At 42.1% G+C, this 10,232-nt stretch overlaps 1 protein-coding gene across 2 annotated transcripts in view; it reads left to right on the forward strand.

The window, feature by feature from the left end:
- The window catches only part of ift140 (intraflagellar transport 140 homolog (Chlamydomonas)), a 62,553-nt gene that overhangs the window by 29,509 nt on the left and 22,812 nt on the right, over window positions 1-10,232 (forward strand). For both annotated transcript variants that reach the window (XM_014158888.3, XM_082965860.1), the window contains 5 exons: window positions 172-289; window positions 460-581; window positions 772-895; window positions 3,343-3,474; window positions 5,033-5,277. In XM_014158888.3, coding sequence (XP_014014363.1) covers window positions 172-289; window positions 460-581; window positions 772-895; window positions 3,343-3,474; window positions 5,033-5,277 — 741 coding nt within the window. The remainder of the gene's footprint in view (window positions 1-171; window positions 290-459; window positions 582-771; window positions 896-3,342; window positions 3,475-5,032; window positions 5,278-10,232) is intronic.

Consider the following 10,232-nt stretch of genomic DNA (forward strand, 5'->3'; position numbering starts at 1 on the left):
TTGGCCAATTTCTTATTTTGTTTTACAGGTCTCCATTGTTTTGTGTTGCTATACATAGCTAGCAAAAGACTAATCCTTGTCATTGCATATTGCAGCACAATTTTCAGGGTTCGTTGTGTATTTCATTGTATCGACTGTATATACGTCTGTACTGTATGTGTGTGTGTATAGAGAAGCCAAGGCCCACTGCAGTGCTAAGAACCTAGTGGACCTGACCCCTAATCTGGGAGCCCTGAGATCGGTCAAGTGTAACGCCAACGGCAACCAAGTCAGCATCCTGGTCACTCGGGTGAGTGGACACTCCGAGACACAGAACCTTGACTTTTTTTATCTCATAGATAAACTTTGCTCTTGTGATTTGCAATGAAGTTATTTGAATTGTTACACTTCCAAGTCTGTTAAATTCTACTTCTACCAAGTTGTTGATTATGTTGATGCTGATTTATTTCTCCCTCTAAGGTGAATGGGAGACCTGACCACAGAATGTACTTCTATGACGTAGAGATGGACACACTCTCTCACTTTGACTTCTTCACTGGTAGACCGCCTAGTGGCATCTCACAGGCCGACGACACAGAAAGGTGTGTGTGTGCGTGCATTCTTTTGACTGTGTGTTTCTTTTGACTGTGTGTTCCTTTGTGTGTGTGTGTGTGTGTGTGTGTGTGTGTGTGTGTGTGTGTGTGTGTGTGTGTGTGTGTGTGTGTGTGTGTGTGTGTGTGTGTGTGTGTGTGTGTGTGTGTGTGTGTGTGTGTGTGTGTGTGTGTGTTCCAGACGGCCACTGACAGAGCTGAGCGAGAGATGTCCTGTGTCTCATTTCTGGGACGAGAACGAGCCTCGTCTGTTTGTGTGTGAGACGGTACTGGTCAACTCTCCCCAAATGGACCATCTGGACAGGGTAGGGGTGGCTTCATTGTACTACTTACCACCACACAAAAATGTTACATACTGTAATGTACAATCACATTAACCAGATTTGACAACAAATAATATATTACATGCCTGTTTTCAGAATGTATTTCGAAAAATACAATACCATGCATACAATACCAGTGTTTCTCCAATATTCATATTTTTTTCATTTTCCTTTGTAATTTTTTTCCCTCCATTTTTTTATTTATATACCATACCAGTCAAAAGTTTGGACACCTTCTCATTCAAGGGTTTTTCTTTATTTTTACTATTTTCTACAATGTAGAATCAAAACTATGAAATAACATATAGTAGTAACCCAAAAAGTGTTAAACAAAATAAAATATATTTGATATTATAGATTCTTAAAAGTAGCCACCCTTTACCTTGATGACAGATTTGCACACTCTTGGCATGCTCTCAACCAGTTTCCCCTGGAATGCTTTTCCAACCGTTTTGAAGGAGTTCCCACATATGCTGAGCACTTGTTGGCTGCTTTTCTTTCACTCTGCGGTCCAACTCATCCCATACCATCTCAATTGGGTTCAGGTCAGGTAATTGTGGAGGCCAGGTCATCTGATGCAGTGCTCCATCACTCTCCTTCTTGGTCAAATAGCCCTTACACAGCCTGGAGGTGTGTTGTCCTGATGAAAAACAAATTATAGTCCCACTAAGCCCAAACAAGATGGGATGGCATATCACTGCAGAATGCTGTGGTATTCATGCTGGTTAAGTGTGCCTTGAATTGTAAATAAATCACTGACAGTGTCACCTGCAAAGCACACCCACACCATCACACCTCCTCTTCCATGCTTCACGGTGGGAACCACACATGCGGAGATCATCCGTTCATCTCAAATTTGGAGTCATCAGACCAAAGGACAGATTTCCACCGGTCTAATGTCCATTGCTCGTGTTTCTTGGCCCAAGCAAGTCTCTTCTTCTTATTGTTGTCCTTTAGTAGTGGTTTCTTTGCAGCAATTCGACCATGAAGACCTAATTCACGCAGTCTCCTCTGAACAGTTGATGTTGAAATGTGTCTGTTACTTGAACTCTGTGAAGCATTTATTTGGGATGCAATTTCTGAGGCTGGTAGCACTAATGAACTTATCCTCTGCAGCAGAGGTAACTAGGTCTTCCTTTCCTGTGGCGGTCCTCATGAGAGCCAGTTTCATCATAGCGCTTGATGGTTTTTGCGACTGCACTTGAAGAAACTTTCAAAGTTCTTGAAATTCCAGATTGACTGACCTTCATGTCTGAAAGTAATAATGGACTGTTGTCTTTTGCCAAATAGGGCTGTCTTCTGTATACCACCCCTATCTTTTCACAACACAACCGATTGGCTCAAACGCATTAAGAAGGTAAGAAATTCCACAAATTAACTTTTAACAAGGCACACCTGTTAATTGAAATGCATTCCAGGTGACTACCTCATGAAGCTGGTTGAGAGAATGCCAAAAGTGTGCAAAGCTGTCATCAAGGCAAAGGGTGGCTACTTTGAAGAATCTCAAATATAAAATATATTTTGATTTGTTTAACACTTTTTTGGTTACTACATGATTCCATATGTGTTATTTCATAGTTTTGATGTCTTCACTATTATTCTACAATGTAGAAAATGGTAAAAAATAAAGAAAAACCCTGGAATGTGTAGGGGTGTCCAAACTTTTGACTGGTATTGTATATTTCTGCGGAGACCCACTTTTAAAGGGATAGTGCGAGATTTTAGCAATAAGACCTTTTTCTACCTAGAGTCAGATGAACTATTAGATACTATTTTTATGTGTCTTGAAGGAAGTGGCTAACTACCGTTAGCGCACTTGCTAACTAGCGTTTGTACAATGACTGGAAGTCTATGGGAACAGCACGCAAGCTGTTTCCATAGACTTCCAGTCATTGCGCTAACGCTAGTCAGCAAGGGCTCGCAAAACTACTTTCAGCTTCCTTCAAACTGCACGCAGAGACATAAAAATGGTATTCAATGAGTTCATCTGACTCTGGTTAGAAAAAGGGTTTGATTGCCAAAATCTCGCACTATCCCTTTAAGATCAAAGTGTTAAGTTACAGCATATATACTAGCAAACAGAGCGAGCAGTGGCATGAATGAGATCCACGAGTGCACAGCCACCGCTTGCTCCTCATCATCAGTAGAGTGCAGAGGCACACATCAGTTCTATTTAAGATGATGTCAACATAATTCAATTGTCATGCATTTTAGAATAGAATTCCCTTTTAAAAAGTCACCAGAAGTGACCTTCTCACAATCATTCCACATAACCTCCTGAGACCCACTCCTGCTGAAAAGAATCCTAGGGGAAATGCTGAATACATATCAAGTGTGGATGTGTTCGGTATGTACTGTATCTGGTGTGTTCTGAGTCCGCTGTGCTATGAACTATGTAACATATAGCATGTATTTGCTGTCTTCTGCAGGCGGATGTGCTCGTTGTGACGTTTTTCTGCACTCAGGAACATGGGCTCCTCCTGCAGGACTCCTACCCCAAACCAGCTGGCCTGCAGGCCCTACTGGCCCTGGACGTTCCCTACTATTACTTCACCTGTAAGGTAGGGACAATGACCAATGTACAGTACATTACCTGCAGAGTATTGAATGGTATCCCTTTACTTAAGGTGAGGCCATTATTTACTGTATGGCTACTCTTTTGTTTACTGATTTTCTAATTTACCAGGGACGTACTGTTCGAATGATGTATTATGTTATCATGATTTTCAGTAGGCCCACAGATGTAGGATCTTAATTTGAGACAGTTTGCTACAGCAGGAAAAAAATCCTGTAGCAACAGGAAATCTGAATTATTATGTGGATTATAATTCATGGACATTTTTTGTAAGAGTTGATACGTTTTACGTTACTGCAAATCAATTCTGAAATTCTAAAGTGGAAATTGCAAAAAAAAATTAAAGCTGCTGTGCAGGCAAATTCTCATCAACAAAAGAGTGATCAAATTAAGATCCTACATCTGTAAATCACTTGTAAGGTAGGGTTGCTCTCTTGCTTCTCTTCCCCATTTTATCCCTCAGAGGCTATGCTCATAAAACTCGGTTAGTCTTTCTTTTCGTTTTGCATAATTTTGCTTGGGCTCTTCTTCCCTCTCTTTCTTGAGTGTATGTGAATTTGTCATATTTCATGTGCATGTCTGTCTTTGTGCTTGGCTTCCATTCACACCAGCTGTTGTTTCGGAGGGGTGGTATCTCTATACCAGAAGTAAGTATCTACTGCCCCTTCAGTTAGTCAGTGCTGCAAATTTCCTCGGCTTTTCCATAGTCCTACCCTCTTTTTCTAGGCTAGTGGCATTGTAAAACCTCCATTGTGTTATAATGATTAACAGGACAATGTAATCTACACCATCCAAAGTGAAATGTTTTTACATAGGAAGAATGCACCACAGTATTCAGATGCATAAGTCAGAATTGTAGTGTCCATGTTTTGTAGCATAGAATGACATATAGAACTGGAAAAGATATCTGTAGCTTACTCCACTGGTTGGATAGGGTCAATGTCTTCTTAGATGTCTATTTCCACAGTTTTTGATTCCTTTCTTGTCTGTGTCTCCCTACTAGCCCTAGATCTCATATCTGAGGATGTTTCCTTTCATTGAGCCTACTCTTCTATGATAAAGGACTGGGTGTTGCTACAATAGTGTGTGTGTGTGCGTGTCATTTTCCCTTCCTAATCAAGGAGCCAAATTCTTTCATCTTACCTGTGTGTAATCGAGTCGGCTGCCAGTATTGAAAGTTATCACGCTATAATAGAAAAAGGCTTCAAGAGCCAGATTCTATCTCTGGAGAAAATAGAGTTTCCTGAGAAAAAAAAATCTGGAACTTTATCTTACCCCACTCCAGCCATTATGTTGAATTTCGACAATCACTCTACCTCTTGTTTGCTCTAAAGGGTTCATCAGTACAAACCACATGGTTTAGTTATACATTAGTATTGTTTGTGTGGGGAATTTTCATATTCGGGTGTGAAGTGTTTAAAACAGAGATGAGATTGGACAAATCAATGCATTAAAGAATTAGACCCCATGGAAGCACAACACAAAATCTCTATAGTCACATTGTATTGAAATAGCTAATACTTGGTTATCTCATCAACACCCAGCCAGGTGAGAGGGATCCAGAGGCGGAGGAGGCCCAAGCTCCAGACACCACCCAATCTCCATCCCTGGCCCAGGCCTCAGCCCCGGCTGCCCAGTCCCCGCACATGGTGTCCAGACGAGCCCTCCGGGACTTTCAGGGCCTGGAGAACTGTGAAAAGGCCACCCGCGATGCCATGCTCAACTTTAGCTTCTACCTGACCATCGGAAACATGGACGAGGCCTTCAAGTCCATCAAGCTCATCAAGAGGTAAGAGAACTTGGATAGGCCTAGTTTTAACACTCGCTGACTGATAACTCATCAAGAAGTTAAAAGCAAGATAAGTTTACTGTGCTCCGTCTGTGCGGAGAATACAGTATTTAACTTCTCTAGGGTCTGTGGGACGCTAGCGTCCCACCTGGCCAACATCCAGTGAAATTGCAGAGCTCCAATTTCAAAAACAGAAATATTCAAAAATTCATAAAACATACACGTGTTATACATCGGCTTAAAGATTAACTTCTTGTTAATCCAACCGCTGTGTCAGATTTCAAAAAGGCTTTACCGCGAAAGCATACCATGCAATTATCTGAGAACAGCACCCAGCAGACAAATCATTACAAACAGTTACCAGCCAAGTAGAGGAGTTACAAAAGTCAGAAATAGCGATAAAATTAATCACTTACCTTTTGATGATCTTCATATGGTTGCACTCACAAGACTCCCATTTACTCAATAAATGTTAGTTTTGTTTGATAAAGTCCCTCTTTATATCCAAAAACCTTTGTTGGCGCGTTTTGTTCAGTAATCCACAGGCTCAAAGGCAGTCACAACAGGCAGACGAAAAATCCGAAAAGTATCATAAAGTTCGTAGAAACATGTCAAACGATGTTTATAATCAATCCTCAGGTTGTTTTTAGTCATAATAATCAATAATATTTCAACCGGACAATAGCTTCGTCAATATAAAAGGAAAACAAGAAAGGCGCACTCTCGGTCGCATGCGGTAAACAGCTCTGGGGACTTTCCCAAACCACTCATCCCAGACCCTCATTTTTCAGAATACAAGCCTGAAACAATTTCTAAAGACTGTTGACATCTAGTGGAAGCCAAAGGAAGTGCAATTTGAGTCCTCAGTCATTGGAATCTGTATAGGCAGTCAATGGAAAACTACAAACATAAAAAAATCCCACTTCCTGGATGGATCTTTCTCAGGTTTTCACCTGCCATATCAGTTCTGTTATACTCACAGACATTATTTTAACAGTTTTTGAAACTTTAGACTATTTTCTATCCAAATCTACCAATTGTATGCATATGCTAGCTTCTGGGCCTGAGAAACAGGCAGTTTACTTTGGGCACGCTTTTCATCCAGAGGTGAAAATAATGCCCCCTACCCTAGTGAGGTTAACAGCTGACAGCTTTCTTCAACTATATGTATCACACCGACTCCAGTAGTGCGGTATGTGTGATGTCTGTATGATTGTATCGGAGTGTGTCTGCACATATGTGTACGCCTTAGCTAACCCCCAACGCCTTCGCTTCGCCCAATCAGTGGGCAGTGGGGTAGACGTGCAGAATGGCCATGCCTGCAGCCGTGCACCATCCATTTGCCACCGCTTCCTATCATCACTTCCTGGTTCCTGCCCACACCAGGGCCCCATTAACAGCCAGTAATTGCTAAGCACGTCCCAGTTCAAAGGCTTCAGGAAAGGCTATGGGGATGGTATTGTTGGTATGGCCTTGATTCCTCTCAGCCCTCTGTCTGAAGGTTTGCAATGGGAGACTTCATTGTGACAGGTTCTTTAGACCAACACAAATCTTTCAACTGTAGCGGCCAAACATGGATAGAAACATCATGATCGCTCCCTGACCTCAGGATTAAGATGTTTTATGTGGGCTGGTTGTATAACTATAACAAAACAGCTTTGGCATTGAACTGAGAGGAGCGCTTATTTTGCTCCCAATTTTAGAGCAATGGACTTATCTGTAAAGCAGGGGTTCTGAAACTTTTTCAGCTCCTGACCAAAATGAAAATTATTGCTTTGATATGACCAGCAGAGCAAATCCATTGGAAATGAGAGCTGGCTAGCGTACGTGTAGCCTAAGCAGAGGGGTTTGACGGAGACAGGAGTGTGTTTAAAGCAAGGATGCTGTGATATGATCTGACAAACCTTTTTCTGCTTATAGTAGCATAGTATGAAGGGGATTTTCAATCACAGGACATGATTTAGGATGTTTTGTGTGTGTACTGTACTGTACGTTATGGTGAGGGGATGTGCTTCTCTAAACACACTGTGACACACAAATCGCTTGTCCTTGTTTGGTTCTAAAAGAGCGCCCTTTCCAGTCATTCAGCCAACCAGAGAAATAGGTCAGAGAGGGGATGTGTGTGTGTGCATGTGTGTGTGACAAAGGGTGCCACCTCAAAGTAGCCTGGACGTCATCTATAGACTAATACGTGACTGGACACGCCAATCCTAAATTCCCCAGAAGTACTGCTTTGAGCACGTACAAACACACAAATATGTCTGAAAATACAAAAGGGGATAATAGCCTATCCTAGCTAGCCGGATATGACACTATGTTTAATAGGTTGATGACAACTTTAGTAAGTTCCGCAGTGACAGTTATTTTTACTGCCAATTCCTTCTTCAAAGCAGTCACTGTAGCCAGTGTGTTCGATCACAGCTTATCCCCACCAACAGGATGATGCCCTTCTTGTCCCGTGTGTGACCAATAACATGTACTTCTCTTCCGTCTATCTGCTGGGGCTCATTGCCATGGAAACGGCCTTTTGAACTGCCAAAACATGATTCAACGGAGAGACCCGCGTACTGTACATGTGAACTCCCAGCAGAGCTTTACTGATAGGCCTATCTCTAAATATTAGATGCATGTGATTTGATACGACCAACTGGTCCTGGTCTAAATGCAAACTGAGCCCTACTGCTGATGAAGCTGTTATAGCTAATGAGATCTGTTGTACAAGTCTTGCTCTAATGCAGATGGCAAGTTGATCAGACGAAACCTCAACCTGATATTTATAGTCTAAAACTTTAACTAATATCTCTGAACATGTTGCCGCTCTCTTTGAGACACGCTAAAGGAGACATACTGACGCAGGATGTCGGATACAGTATGTCGGATACAGTGTGGAATGTCTCTGCTCAGTCCAGATCCCCCAGTGCAATTTCCTGTCATTCACGTTGTCCTTGACACCAGGTGACACGCTACAGGGCTATCGCTCCATGTGAGTACCAGCCTTCACTTACAAAATGTCCTTTGCCGTCGGCCATTTATTTACAGGGGTAACGCTTCATCTTTGTCCATTTCCGAGTCAGACAAAGGAAGTCTCCAGAAGTACAACTAGACTGATGTATTAATGCAATGGTCAACAGTACAGTGATTGTTGTAGTGAAGTCCCTTCTGGTGAGTTTTCTACTGTTTACTGTATAACCTTCTCTATGAGAGAAAAGTACACTAGTCTAACACTATTTAATAGGTCGCACAATATGTCTTGGTATTTTGACAATGCTTATCAGTCCTATCTATAGTTGTAGGCTATTTCTTAGTGATGCCTCCAAAGCATTTTACCCTAGCTTATAAGTTTAATTTAGGGGTAACTGTCTCAGTATGTAGAAATGTCACTAGATTACAGCTGTTATAAATCAGGAGGAACACTCCATAACATAGGCTCATCATTTTGCTTTTACGATGTGATTTGTTTATCAGTAAGCCTTGATTAATTTGTCAGTTGTTTTATATAACCCAGTAACTTTTAAGTATTTTCTGACCATAATCCTCCCTCATAGAATTTAGCCAAAGTATATGTTTGAAGAAAAGATGCAAGAACCACCACAAACAGGTACAGGCGGCTTGTATACTTTTAGTTAAACAAAATATTTATTTATTTGCAAACAATCAATGGCAAAGGAATATTGTGGCACTTCCTCTTCTCATCTCATCACTTAACTTATCTTCTCATCTCTGCTCTTCTCTTCTTCACCTACTCAAAGTCATCCTCTATGAATCTTCTGAGCAAGAACATCCCCTGAAGCAGCTGGATTTCTTCTTGGTCTTCTTCTCTTTGGTCGCCTCCTCCAAGACCACCTTCTCCTTTTTAGTCTCCCTCTTCAAGACCACCTGCACCTCCTCCTTGGTCTCCTCCTCCAAGGCCACCTGAACCTTCTCATGCTCCAGGCTGGCATAGTGCTCCTGGTATCCCTGGATGAGCCACTGCACCTCTGTCTTATCAATGACGGTCGTCAGTGAGCCAGTGCATTGGTTCAACCTTTCGCCCTTAGCCAGGAGAATGTTCTCCAGCTTGGGCAGGTTGTCTTGGTTCTCGCGGACCCACTCCTCAGCCCTCTGAACAGCCCTCTCCTCCCTCAGCAACTCAGTGTGGAGCAGACAGCACTTCATCTTCAGCTCGGCATTCTCCTTCTCCTGAGAGAACAGGAAAACAGAGCAATAGAATGAGACATATAATCCCTTTAAAGATGCGGGGAGACGTATTGCTGTAACTATATTAATAAATGAAGAAGACACATCAGAATCACACTTCAGTCATATCCAACAAGTATCATGTGTTCTCACCTGCGCGCAGATCCTCAGGTGCATGTTGTACAGAATCATGACAAAAGGGGTCGTCCATTCCAGGGCCAGCCGTAGAAGCAGCCTCTGGGTCAGCAAAGGCTGGTGGTCTTCTGCGAGTCATGCGGGGTATGACCTTGGCAGGGGCAGCCACAGTGGCCACAGCCAGGGCAGTGAAGCCAGGGGGTGGGCGGCAAGGTGTGGCAGGGGCAGCAGTCATTTTACATGTTTTCACTGACAGCTTTTGCTTTGACAGCTGACTGGTTGACATCATCATTGGTTGAACCAAAACAAACAAATCGAACCAAAACAAATTAGAATTTCATTCCTTGACCACAATGCTCTGTCGTCATTGATAGTTGGCAATGCTAGGCAACATGGAATTTTGATAAAAAGCTAGTGTTAGCAGACTTAGGGTCTGCTGATGATGTACATTGAAAAATCGAATCTCCCTACTGTCACAGCTAACACCAATTTCATGGATTTTTCACTTGTGTGAAATATTGTTACCACAAATAAAACATTTAAAAAATAATATATATATACAGTTGAAGTCAGAAGTTTACATACACTTTTGGCCAGTTTTCACAATTCCTGACATTTAACCCGAGTAAAAAATCCCTGTCTTA

This window comes from Salmo salar, chromosome 19 (genome assembly GCF_965601325.2).
Source record: "Salmo salar chromosome 19, fSalSal1, whole genome shotgun sequence".
NCBI classification, from domain to species: domain Eukaryota; kingdom Metazoa; phylum Chordata; class Actinopteri; order Salmoniformes; family Salmonidae; genus Salmo; species Salmo salar.